The sequence below is a fragment of the Micropterus salmoides genome, unplaced genomic scaffold (genome assembly GCF_014851395.1).
Source record: "Micropterus salmoides isolate LMB-PRFRI ecotype aquatic unplaced genomic scaffold, ASM1485139v1 Ms_hic_scaffold_18, whole genome shotgun sequence".
Taxonomy (NCBI): Eukaryota; Metazoa; Chordata; class Actinopteri; order Centrarchiformes; family Centrarchidae; genus Micropterus; species Micropterus salmoides.
The window spans coordinates 14,257,254-14,271,201 of record NW_024040928.1 but is presented as its reverse complement, the minus strand read 5'-3'; the positions used below and the strand labels follow the sequence as shown (position 1 = coordinate 14,271,201).

Genomic DNA, 13,948 nt, shown 5'->3' with positions numbered 1-13,948 from the left:
TGCTTAACTTAAGTGGATCATAACATACCAAGTATGGAATAAATGTGTAGATTGTCCGATTCAAGAAGAGACCAGACTTTCCTATGGATGTCAGTTATTGAGCCACAACAAAGGCCAAAATGTGGCCTGCAAAAGGTGAAATAGGTAAGCCTTGTTTTTAGCGTAGCGATTGTTAATGGAAAATACTGCTGAAAAGATGAAAATTTAAGCTTTATAATAGGCTCAGTCCATAAAATATGTTTTAAAAAATTGTGGATCACCGCAACCACGAGAGGTCCTTGAGCATACAGCAGACTCGGTTGTTCTTCATATTATCACTCACTGTTTCTCACTGATTACCTATGTATGTTACAGTGACATTAATAACTAACGTTAAGATTAAATTATCTCTTACATCAGTTAAACTGTACAATAGAGAGATGTAGGAGCATGAGCAGTAGCATTTGTATTTTGGATAACATAATGAGGCTGTAAAACTGAATTACGATGAACTGCAGGAATGACTCAACCTGTTGCTGGCCTTAAGTAATTTTCACACCACTCAATAAATGCTATGTAGACTGACATTCAAAGGTTTTCATAAGGGTATTTATTACATAATATTGTCATTCAAGTGTAATCATGGCAGCATGGCCAGAAAGAGAAACCTGTAAAAATACTATTTATTCCTAATACAGCATGCCGCTGTTGGTCAAACCTAAAAAAAAAAGTTGAGAAACTTACAGCTATCCCATTTTAGATTGAATGAAGTTCATGACTGAATTTTTTTAATTTTCTGACAAAAACCCAGCTTCTCATCGTAATTTTTGTCAGTCACTGTGTCAGTCCAACATTTGAATGACATTGACATCTTAAATGACATTGACATGGACTGCAGTGAAATTTGCTACATTAAGTGTCCCCAGAAGATGCATCCTAATGACTTTGGTGATCACCTTACCATGCCCATCAAGCATTACTAACCATTCATCAAAATTTCCACTCTCCACACAAGTGCTGAATGAGTTCCTGTCAGCATCACATGAATTTATAGACTAGTGCTGCTGAGCAATGTTGGGCAAGTTTTTGGAAAATTTAATCAAACTGATTTCTTATTGGAAAATAAAAATGGAATTACTTCACTTCACTAGTAACTAAACACTAGCAGTAATTAGTTACTTAGCTCAGCTTGTGTTACAAACTCCAAAGCCGCCATATTCTCACACTCTGTGGTGCAGCCAACCTATAGGCATTGGAGGTATTTAGCTACTGTCCATTAACAGCTAGCCCCAGTGACCTCAGAGTCCAGTCCTCACAGACCTCTATTTACAACCTGTACAACTTTAAACAAAACCCAGACAGTTTCTGGGTATACCAGCAGCTAGTTGGACAGTTAAGAAGAAAACATGTAAATACGACAAATTTGGTTAAAAATTAACAGCTCAACTCCTTTGAGTGTCTTTTAGTACAACCGACCATTTAAGACATTTACAGGCAACCAAAATGTCACGACAGCGCCCCAAAACAAGTTTGCCTCTATCCTGATTGAAAGGTATCTGTAATAGCCTAGCAATCACAAAATAAAGCACAGCCTGCTTTATGGTGTATTTTTCTCTAAATTGGAACATAATTTAGAAATGAACATCATGCGGTATTGAAGAAGACTTGAAACTAGTAATTAAGAACATAAGCTCATTATCAAAGTGTTAACTGAGGTAATAATTCAAGTGAGAAGTAAGGGCAATTTTTTCCATAAGCTTAATACAATCAGACTTCTTTTTGCAACCAGTGGAGTCACCCCCTGCTGGTCATTAGAAAGAATGCAGGTTTAAGGCACTTCCACATTGGCTTCACTTTTTAGACTCTGAGGTTCCCCCTTGATCTTGACTAGTCTCTCCACTGAAGGCACAGAGACAAAAAATGATGTTGATCATTCCACCCTAGCTAAGACATAAAGATTACTATGTTACACCTTACCCAACACTGATGCTGCCACCACACTTTTTAAGTAGCATGTTACACTAACTAACATGCTAATGAGACAACTATAACTACTACTAAACATTGGCATATTAACATTGACACGCTAACATGGCAAATCTTACGTGCTAAACATTACCATGTCAACATCCAACAATTGATTAACTTAAACTTGCAGCGCGAAACATTTGTCTCCCTCTTCTGACAGTGAATGTAATTATATAAGACTGCTGACACGTGCTTATGACGTATAGGCTCTGCCATACTGAGTTGCTGCTGTCGCTATGGTTGCTCCCCCTTCAGGCAAACCAATCATTGCTGGCTGGCATAAATCACATCACTACCTGTGTGCCAGTGCGGGAACGTGGCCACAGACACTAGATTTAAACACAGGTATACTGCGAATAGTTCAGCACTCTAGCTTTAAGTTAAAAATGGCTAACTCTTGGGTACGTTAACATGCTAATGTTAGCATTCGGGTCAAACACAGCCTAAATAATATTACAGGTGAGGTTGAGGAACTACGGCCGACAAAATGCAGCTTGGACAGATGAAAGTTGAGCCAAGACTGTACAGCTGAGCCTGGCAAGCTGAGTCTAAGACATCCTAAACTGACTGCTGTACAGAGGATAAACCCTTTTGTTTTGGTGTTGTGTAAAGAGCGTTAGCCTCATGAGGCCACTAACGTAGCAAGTCACACAAACTTGAGTCACATTCCCAGTCAAAAAGTAGAGTTCAGCTACATTTTGAATGTCATACATTACTAACTATTGGTGATTATGGATTTTTTACTCTTTCTCAAAAAGGCTAGATCATGCCAGCTAGCCAAGGGGGTAGGAAGAGGCCTATGGTCCCAAGCAGGCACACAATAATGAACATCCACAGGAAGATGCGGTCAATCACCATGGCGACATACTTCCAATCCTCTTTCACCTGTGTAGAATCAAGAACAACAGAAAAAGACAGAGAGAAAGTTAAGAGTGGACAGCTAAACAATGACATGAAAATCAATATAAAGCTTCATAAAGGAGGAGCTCTACATTCAAATGATATGTCTTTGTAGGTTCATCACACAAACTAATCACATTGTCTTTGAAGGTTCTCAGTCATCCAGGTCATAGTTATCCAAAGAAGGTTAAAATCAAGGGCAATTGGACTTGGTTGAAGATACTAGAAGACGTTTCATCCCTCATCCAAGAGACTTCTTCAGTTCTGAAATGACTAGTAGGGAAACTAAGCTATTTAACCTCTGTGGGGTTGAACCGCTGGTTCTTTAGTGCTCCTGGCTGTTATAAACACAGTGGACTACCAGGACGAGGTCAACACACTACTAATGGACACAAACACATATGAGACACTGAGGCGAGACCCAAACAGTGGATACAAGAAAAAGGCTACAACAAAATGTCTACAACAAAATGTCTACAAAATGTCTACAACAGCTACAGAAAGAAAACACCATCATCCGTGAACAATATTAGTTGTTATAATATTAGTTTGTATCCTGGAGAAGCCATTCCATGCATATATGGACTACCCAAGATATACAAAGAACGAGCCCCACTCAGGGTCATTATCAGCAGCATTAACTCAGTCACCTACGACATCGCCAAACTCATATATACCATATTAGCCCCCTTGGTGAGTAACACGCCCTCACCACATCCAAAACTCCATTGACTTTGTAAACAAAGTTCGAGGACTGAAACTGGACCCAGATGAAACCATGGTGTCCTATGATGTGACTTCTTTGTTCACCTGCATCCCCACACTGGAGGCAGTAGAAACCGTAAAGAAATGGCCACTACAAGACAACACCCTGGACAACAGAACTAGCCTCAGCCCTGACCAGATCTGTAAATTACTCGACCTCTGTCTAAACACCACCTATTTCCAGTAAAATGGAAGATTCTACAGACAGAAGCATGGCTGTGCCATGGGCTCACCAGTATCCCCCTATTGTGACTAACATCTATATGGAAGAAGTGGAGAGCAAAGCCCACTCGTTCAGAGGAACAGCACCGAGCCACTGGTACAGGTATGTGGATGACACTTGGGTCAAAATTAAAACCCAGGAAGTGCAAGCCTTCACAGAACAGATCAACTCTGTGGGCAGTAACATCAAGTTCACACGAGTCCACAACAGTTTAGCCTTCCTGGACTGTGCTGTACACATTGAAAGGATAGGAGCCTGCAAATTGGGGTTTACAGGAAACTAAACAACCTCTACACAAACACATGGCTCAACACAGAAGGGCTAACTCCTCAGGTCAAGACTCAGCAGTTTATTTACATCTGAAGGACAGTCGTTTGAGGATCACCAGTTGCACATTTTAGAAAGAGAGGATGGATGGTTTGAAAGAGGTATCAAAGAAGCCATTTACACCTGGGTTGAGAAGCCGTTGCTGAACAGTGGAGGTGGTCTACATTAGTGTTGTAGTCAAGACCGCCCAAACTCCAACTTTTAGGGGTTAAGACCAAGTCGAGACCAAGACCAGTTCCCCACATTTCATGGCACACAATAAAATGTGGAATGAGATCATAGGCACCTCTCAAATTGATCTGAAAGATCCACATTCCAATTAAAACACCCACATACAAACACTAAGAGCTGAAATCAACATAAGCATCTTTATTCATTGCTCCTTTTCCATGCTTACCATAGCGGGTAGGGGTGATGGTTGTTAATGGTAACAACACATTTATAATTGGGGTTACTGGTTGCATTTTAAGCAATATGTTTTACATCCAAAGATGTAAACAAATAAATCAGACAATGCAAAAGCAATTTATTGATATTTCCAAAGTTATGGTCTTGATTGGTCTTTGAATAAAATCCCCAGTCTACAATGTCCGAGACTAAGACAAGACCGAGTACAAAAGCGGTCGAGTCCGAGACAAGACCAAGACCATCAAAAAGTGGGTACTACAACACTAGTCTATGCCATCACTTATCCCCCACTTACAATGCTGTCCTTTCATCACTTCCCAGGAAACTTTACAAGCGATACCTCTTGGCCTCAGGTGAAGATGCCAATGATAGTCGTTCAGACTTGGTGGTTCTAACGATCATAACGACTGTCATTATAACAGCCAGGAGCACTAACGAACCAGCGGTATCGATGATCTTGGCAAACAACCCCACAGAGGTTAAATAGCTGAGTTTCCCTACTATCATTTCAGAACTGAAGAAGTCTCTCGGATGAGGGACGAAACGTCTTCTAGTTTTTTCAACCAAGTCCAGTTGCCCTTGACTTTAACCTTCTTTGGCAGAAGCAATCACATTGTTACATTGTTTTTACATTATCCAAAAAATATTATTAAATAAATATCAACTACAGCCGCTTTACATCACCAGATCATCTTCAGTTCTCCACCACTACCAGTGTTCTGTACTGGTTTCAATAGGTTAGCATCCCATCAAAACAATATTTTTATGGTGGGGGTCTAATTTCAAAACAATTACTGAATTTAGTTATTTAACAGAAAAATGACATTATGTTGTTAACATCGACATTTTCTGGTTCCAGCTTCCTTAGGCGAAGGAGGACGGAAGGAGAAATATGAATGTGAAGTTTTACTGCTGTTCAGCGTTTATAAATTGAGTATGTTTGGATTTGGGACTGTTGGTGTGACAATCCACGTCATCTTGAAAACATCAGCTTTTTCATGGTAACTGTATTTCTATTTTCTAACCATAACTAACTAACTAAAGATAATCATTAATTGTGGCCCTAGTTAAAGTTAAACTGCTTGTTTTCTGTTTATGATTTCAGTTTAGGAAGATCCTAAGCCCACCTTGCTTTCAGTCCTCCCCTGTGCACCTTTAAATACAAAGCAATGACTCTCAGCCATACTTTTCTTTTAGTTAGTCTCTCCCAGTTGAGGTATTGTTTGCTATAACAAAGTGCATTTTTTGCATGCAGCACATTCACAGGGCCACATAATACATATACTATGACGAAGTTGGATGAAGGCAATCATGAACCAACAGTGATGCAAATGACAAGTGCCTTTTAAGTGCCATTCTGATAATAGTAGATGTGCTATTTCCTTGTTACTCACGCTGAAATCAGCATCCTCAGCCCTCAGATGATCTGCAATGTAGTGTACCCCTTCTAGAGCGCGCATAACACTTGGTGAAAGCAGGTGCGTTGAGTCTGATACTGTATTATCAACTTTAGTTGCCCTCTGAGTGAGATTGACTTTGGCTCCCGTTAACTGTCTGTTTGTCCCTGAAGCCCCCTCCTGTCGGTTCTGGCTGTTCTGTGGGTTTTTCTGTTGTGGTGGAGGAGTCGACCCTGGAGGTCTGGGCGAAGGAGGGCGGAAGGAGAAATATGACGTCAGTGTTCCCAGCTCTAAATCCTCGTAACTGCTTCTCTCAGGGTCCTCTGACGGGGTCCCATCTCCTAACCAGTTAGCCGAGGTGCTGAGGCAGTTTGTAGATTTGTACCCGGCTATCCGGCCCTGCTGCCGCTCTACCACAGCTTCCTGCTGGAGCACCAACAGCCTGCGCTGCCGTCCATCTGGTAAGGGCCGTCGCATGAACAGCCAGCGCGGGATCAGGTCCAGGAACACGGAGTGGACCCAATGGGGCATCTTGTGAGTGCTGGGAGAGCGATGGTGCACGTTGAGCACAAAGACAGTAATGACAATTGAGAGGGTGACGAAAATCATAGTGAACAGGAGGTACTCGCCAATGAGCGGGATGACGAGGGATGTGGACGGGATGATCTCCGTTATGAGGAGAAGGAAAACAGTGAGGGATAGCAGCACAGAGATGCACAGGGTGATCTTCTCTCCACAGTCTGAGGGTAGATAGAAAACCAAAACAGTGAGGCAAGAGATCAGCAAACAGGGGATGATGAGGTTGATGGTGTAAAACAAGGGGAGCCTTCGAATGATGAAGAAGTAGGTGATGTCTGGGTAGATCTCGTGGCAGCAGTCATATTTCTTTGTATTGTATGTTCCCACAGCGTTGATGATGGCCCATTCACCACTCTCCCAGTAGTTGTTCAGGTCAACGGTGTTTTCAATCCGCTCCAGGTCAATCTTGGCCTTGTCATACGTCCAGGAGCCGAATTTCATTTTACAGTTCTGCTGATCAAAGGGGAAGAAGGTGACGTCGATGCTGCAGGAGCTCTTGTAAATAGCAGGAGGGACCCAGCGAACTTGACCATTGTGGAACAGGTGAGCTTTCGTCATGTGGGTCACAGCAAACTCACCGTCAGCACTGGAAAATAAGAAGTTCTTATATAAGTAATGGTGACAATGGCTAAAATAGCAGCTAAGCATTGTGAGAAGTTCTACTACCTTTTGCTGAGAAAAACACTTTTCACTTTAGAAACTAAGCAGTGACAAAGTGTAATGAATTCCCAATAATAACCTTCTTCAGTAATCTCCCCTCTATTCATTGCTTTAATGGTGATAACACTGTAGCTTCTGCTGAAAACATAATGATGAGTCCTTATCATTTCATCAGTTTCACACCTTTTTTAATTCCACTTACAGATTGTGGTTACACTGGCTCGATGGAGCTGAACTCCATCATCAACCCTCTCAGTTTAATCTCCAGGGAGGTAAATTTAGGAGAAGGGAGGGGTTTCGTAAAATCGGTTTCACGGCAGAATCACAGTGAAGCGATGCACATGTGAAGGTTGTCTTTCATTTTTAAATGAACAAACAGCAGCCTTAACAGAGACGCACAATGTCTGACATAGCTTAAAGTTTGAGCCGGAAAGAATCTTCTATCATTATTTGATCTAGGGCTGTCTTCCAATGTGATGGCGTAGATGTAGTAAATTTAAACTGAGGAGCAGAATAGTTTTTATTAAGTCCACTAGATGGCACCATCTTCATACCATTTACCATCATAGGCATCAATTTGACCCAATTTATCATTGCATGATGACTCTAGCTGTTAGACTCTTCTCTTCTCGCCATTACAAGCATCCACTGGCTACAATTTAAATAATCAATTTATCATTTAAGCAAAAAAAACTCTTCTGGTTCAAGCTATTCAGATGTGAATTATTTGAACTCCTTTTAGTTTTAGGCTGATAGTTGGACAAAACAAGCATTTTGAACAAGTCAGCTTCTGGGAAACTGTGATGCCACTGTTCACTATTTTCTGACTTTTTATAGACAAAATGATGAATTAATTAATAAACAGAATGATTGACAGATTAAACATTAATGAAACTAATTGTCCTATTGTTAAAGTTAAACTCTTTTACTGTTATGTTTGTCTCATGTCAAACTTACTTGTTGTAGAGGACAATATCTGGTACCCATATGAGCTCTGACGGCACTCTTATGGACGTCACATTGTCATAGTCGGATGGTCTCCAGCGTAGTTTGTAGTCATTCCACTCCTGGGAGATACAAACGCCAGATGTTTTTGGTGGCTATGTTTCTTTACTTAATTGTCATTTAAGTCATTCAATTCTTCATAAACTCAGTCAAATGAGCACTGTAGAGGAAGGTTTTCTTAACATTGTGTATAACTCAGAGAAAATAAATCTTAATAACAACTCAACACGGAGACAAATGTTTCTGACCTGTTTAAGCCACACATTGGTTGTCATCATTTGGTTCTTCTCATCCTAGCAGACAGACAGACAGAGAGAGGGAGAGAGACAGTGAGACATAGAGACTGAGTTAAGGCTGTCAACTCTGGGTTCAGGCCAGAAGAATATATATGCGAGAGGTTCTTGGAGGTTTGTCATAGTCGACCCAAAATATAACTTGCAGCAACTTTACTTCAGAAACTTGATGGATGTGAAGTGTTGTGTAACAGTTTCCTATGTGACAAGGCAGAGGGTTCATACTCAACAAAAGTTTATTTTTGCTACTGTATATAAAAATGCCAAAACATACTGTTGAAAAACCACGTAGTGTAAAACTTAAAGGTAAAAAGGGTAAAAGTTGCAGCAGCTTAAGTTTTGGGAAGTGTACAGAAGACTGGGGAGTATTAATCATACTAATTAAAGCTCTAGGAATTAGTTGCATTGACAAAGAAACAAAAATGTCTTCTTCTCAGATTGACTTCGAAACATGTAGCATTTTGTTCACATGTAACCAAAGTCACATATAAAAATCCATGTCTTTAGTAAAGGGGGTTTCAACTTTAACAGACAAACTGCGTGTTTGTAAGGAAAGAGGAAAATGACATAATCCTATAATGAAGTCATTGGTTCACATTCAAAGCAGCAGCTATGACCTTGCCAAAAAGACCTTGTGTTTAAATATCACCTTTATTAATGCATTTATGTAGTAATTGGACAAACCTGCTGTAATCAGACCATGCACAATGACTCACCACGTCAATAAGCTGTGCTATGGACAGTCCAAACTTGACAATGACCACGTCAGAGATGTTTGGCACGGGCCTCGACCACTTGTTGTAACCAGCAAACAACGTCTTGAAGAGATCGTCCTCAGCATGCGAATGGGTCTTCTCGTGGCAAAGAACTGTAGATAAATTATTTATTTTCATTTAAAAATATTAAATATTTATAGAGGGGCAGATACAGTATAAGAGTGAATGGAATTTATATGAGTTATTGGTCACATTTGTTCAACACTGTACAAATTAAATTCCAGATTCTATTAAATTTCACTCCCCTCTTTTTTTATTTAAATGTGTAGTTAATAGATCTATAAAATGTTTCACAAAACTCTCTCTCTAACTACAATATAGAGTTTTTCAACATTTATATAAGCTAATATGAAACTGTTGAAACCTAAGTAACTGATGTTTGCACTAAAGTCCTTTTCATATTTTGACACCAAGATCATTTGGACAGTTCTAACTTGTTTTGTTAGCATTCAGCAGTTCATATTTGATGGTATAATATTTAGAGATTGTAACAATTACATGGAAAGTAAGTACAGTGCAAGAGGACAGGAGTAAGTTGCACAGGGAATGCTGGGATCATATCCATGTTCTCTCATCCGTGTCTCCCTTAATTCTCACTTAACAAACAGTAGTAAATCAGGTTGGCATGATGTTGTGGCTTTTGGGAGTGAGGATGAGTGTTGTGACCATGTCATGTTTCAGCACAGAAGCCTGCTCTAAACATCTATGACTTTTCTTATTAAAGTCTTATTGACTTTCCCACATCTTAGCACATCTTTTGATCCCTTGATCTGAGCTCAACGGCAACATTGCTGATGTAACCTCTATCTTTACTCTTGCACATTAAACATCATTATTATTATTATTATTATTAGTAGTAGTAGTAGTAGTATAATTAGTATTAGTTTTATTAGTAATATATGTGGCTTCACAATGAGAAGTGGCTTAATCAAATTGATTTTGATCTAGATCTAGACATATTTGCCTACAAGCTCAGACGGAGTCACTGCATTATTTTTCTGCAGAATGAATAAAATATGGAAATAGACAGGAATCTCTTGGGGATTACTGCGTGCACCTTCATCAATGTAGCCAGAGTCAATTACACACATCGTTACTTGCTTGTGTTAAGTGGAGGTGAGTTAATTCCTCACTAGTGAGGGGTGTTTATTGTCGAGCTGTCAGTCACTCTGTGTTACAACTGATGCAGAAAACAGTTTACTGACAGTTTTCACTTGTCGAAGCAGAGGGTGACAATAGTGCGTGTTTGACCGATGCAGGATTTTTGAACCAATACTTGACTATTTAGAGTTTTTAAAAATCCGATGATCATATATCGCCAGTGTCCTTTTTCTTAACAAAATTAGAGCTAAAATTGTGAGTGAGTGAGTGAATGAGAGAGAGAGAGAGAGAGCGAGAGAGAGAGAGATAGCTCAGTGTATATTTGTGGACCTGAATTAGTCATTCTTTCTCTTGTATTAATATTAAAATAAAGTAAAAACTGACCAGCAGCTAGCTCAAGCTTATAGACATGACAGTGGGCCCCATGTCAAACGTTGAACTGTTCCTTTTGAAGAATTGTGACCAAGATACGTGCTGAACCAAGCAGAACATTGTTTCTACCTCAAAACATCTCTTTGGCTTTATTGTACTGGAATGTCTTGACATAGGCCTATACACGATACCGGTAATAACGGAAATAATCTAAATATCAGCAACTTTATCTTTCCTGCTCTAGAGTAAACAGTATGTGTGACCCTGTGTTATTTTTTCTTTTCCTTTTTCTTTGTTTAATTTCCTTTATTTATTTATTTATTTTTTTACAAATGCTGGAAACATATTCACTGTTAAATGTACAGAAAGACAACATTTAATGCATCACACCAAGGCCTTAACCTCAAGAAGTCAGTACTAAAAGAAATCTATTGAGATGCCATTGGGTATACATGCCATTAACACCCACTCCCTCTGGATCTCTGTTCGACAGTGTAAGGGAATAATGCAAGCCAATTAAGCATGCTTCCATCAACGATCCTGAAACGAGACCTTGGGCCACATGCATCTGTCACCAGTCATGGTTGCTTAGACAAGGTCACATCATTACCTGTCCATGGCTGAGTTGTAGTTCTGACGACCACATTGAAGTATTTACCACCCGTAACTGTGGAACCAGGTGGGGGGCTTAAAAAGTATGCACAGAGCTAACCTGAGGGCTACATGCAAATCTGTTTCAATGATTTATTGATTGCTAATTCCTTGGCGTGAGGATCTTTAACAGAGATATGTGGATATCATGTGAAAAGACTATGCAAGAGATTTTTTGCTTTAGCAAAAAAAGAGTCATTAGACATGGTAAGTAGTATGAATTCAGAGTTAATTTGCCCATAGTACACTTGGGCTCCTCTCCTGCCATCGTGAACTAATTTCATTCTGGCCAACAAGCAGGCACCAGAGACTTCTTATCTGTTCTCTTGACAGCCAGGGCGGTGCACGTTCATCTGTCCATGCATCTGTGACAGACCAGATGTTGGGCTTGAAAAAAAAAAGGTTCTTGGGTGCCATAGATCAAAGCCTCCTGCCAGCGGAGACCTGAAATGAAATGACACCTCCAACATCCAGCACACTGGGCTGTGGATGGTGGACCATTGCCAAGCCCCTTGGCGAAAGGTGTATGAAACACTGACCGGTTAGGATGATCGAGTCAGCAGCTTCTCAAGCCAGAGGCGCTCTCGTGAAATTGGGCTGTCAAAAAGTTCACAAAAAAAAAAACAGCAACAATTTTGCTTGAGTTGACTAAAATTGAATGACTGTGTCAGTGTCTTAATGAGAAGTACATTAGCACAAGATCAAGCACCTGCACATCTGACACATTTAACATGAAACTATAAGCTGTGTTTTTAAACTCTCCCTCACTATGTTCTATCTTCTGAGAAGGCAGTTGTTTGTGCACTCCAGTCTTGCTTACATTTGAGTGAAGAAGGAACTCATACATGTCCTTCAGACAGAGCTGCCCCGAGTTCCACTATCAGTCGGATGGACATGAAGTCAAAGTGAAATTAACCATCTTAAACACTGTTTGCACAAATATGTCCACAAAACGGTCTTATCCTTTAAAACAAATGTGCACAACAGATGCAGTATAATTATTTACTTTCTAAAACAACAAGTTGGAGAACTAAAATTTAAGAATGACTTTAAGGGGTTTAAACCTGAATCCTACCCCATTTCTGACTATATGCATCTTTATGTGTCCATTGCTACTTTTGAGAAACATATCTGTGACCATTAACATCCACTGAAATATAATTATTAATAGTCTTTTGCAGCATATTGTGTGGCATGTTTTCTCACACACTTCTGGGGACTTTTACTTTTTTGTGTAGTACGCTGATTCTCTTTGGCCATTTCTAAAATTTGCGTGATTATGAATAGCCTACCAAACTCTGAGACGGTATAAATAAAAGACCACAGACTGGGGAAACAACTCACTTCCACAGTTAATTTCTGGCTTTCACTGCCATGATGTCAAACGAATAACGTTACAAACCATCCTATGGCACTTGGGACTCATTTTGTAGCTTTTACCAGACAGGCGCGAGGCGCTGATTTGTGAGGAAAGGGTTAAAGCGCGCATGTGTTACGATTGAAAGGTAACGTTACTTAGTTTTTATCACTTACAACCGTCCCAATAAATAAAAATAAATGTTAAGCAGCTCTGACTGTCAAGTGCTCTATGCTGTTACACTATGGTAGCATGCGTAACTCCGTTGAAAGGCACACTGAGGCCACGAGAAAATAATTAAAAAGTGCTTAACTTACCTGACGGACACAGGAGCAGCGCACAGAGAATAGCCGCCTTCACACAGACCAGGTGGTTGTGTCCCATTTTGTACTCTGGTAGCAAGAAGTCCGACCTCATCGGAGAGCACGGAGGTGTTTCTGCCCACTGCCACAGCATTACCTTGAGACCGTGATGTGTGAGCAAAATCTGTCATCTTCGCAGCCGGGAGGCATATCAGGACAACTTCACCACTACTGTTACTACCGCTGCGCTTATATCCGTGGGCGGGGAGTGAGGATGACGATGCTGTGACTGAATAACTTCGGAGCATCGAAAGACGTGTCGCCCTCCTCACTTGCGCCGTGCCAAATTGGTTCCGCGCTCTGAAAGCCTGTGCGCGCACTAAGTCGGTGAGCTATCCATCACCCGGTGCTGAATCAGAGAGCGGCACTGTAGCTCACCTCTGGTGTATTTGCAGTCTTAAGTGCCTGTTCATGCTACTGCCTTTACACATCTGGTCTCAAGAAATTAATTCACGGGTTGTTGCTGTGTAGATGTAGGCTAATCCAAAAAAAAAAACAAGAATTCAAGTTTTTACTCAGGGTGCCAAGAATTTACGCGTCCTTAGTGACCAAAGCTAAGACTTTAATAACCATTTAAAAAAATTTAATTAGTTATTTTTCCGTGATTAGATTGAAGCATTGTTAGTGGCCACTATGTCCGCAAAACAGCATTATCCAATGTGAGAAGACAGGACAGTGAATACTTCGGGTTTACTTTCATCTGGTACCTATAACGGTCCCTCCTCCTCCTCTCTCTCTCTCTCTCTCTCTCTCTGTCTCTGTCTC

At 40.4% G+C, this 13,948-nt stretch overlaps 1 protein-coding gene across 1 annotated transcript; it reads right to left on the bottom strand.

Annotated features, from left to right (window-relative positions):
• Window positions 1-1,057: 1,057 nt before the first annotated feature.
• chrna2b (cholinergic receptor, nicotinic, alpha 2b (neuronal)) lies at window positions 1,058-13,733 on the bottom strand. The gene is made up of 6 exons (XM_038726842.1): window positions 13,139-13,733; window positions 9,281-9,432; window positions 8,520-8,564; window positions 8,224-8,333; window positions 6,025-7,192; window positions 1,058-2,892 (listed from the first exon to the last, which is right to left on the bottom strand). Exons 1-6 carry the CDS (start codon window positions 13,275-13,277, stop codon window positions 2,767-2,769), a joined length of 1,740 nt encoding a protein of 579 aa, XP_038582770.1. The 5' UTR covers window positions 13,278-13,733; the 3' UTR covers window positions 1,058-2,766.
• Between the last annotated feature and the right edge of the window lie 215 nt (window positions 13,734-13,948).

What these genes read in the sequence shown, in the direction of transcription:
- chrna2b (XM_038726842.1), bottom strand. Translation starts at nt 13,277, where the DNA reads ATGCTGTGGCAGTGGGCAGAAACACCTCCGTGCTCTCCGATGAGGTCG. An exon ending in GCTGCTCCTGTGTCCGTCAG is followed by an intron (nt 9,433 to 13,138) that starts GTAAGTTAAGCA and finishes ATTTATCTACAG; the next exon opens with TTCTTTGCCACGAGAAGACC. An exon ending in GATATTGTCCTCTACAACAA is followed by an intron (nt 7,193 to 8,223) that starts GTAAGTTTGACA and finishes CTTATTTTCCAG; the next exon opens with TGCTGACGGTGAGTTTGCTG.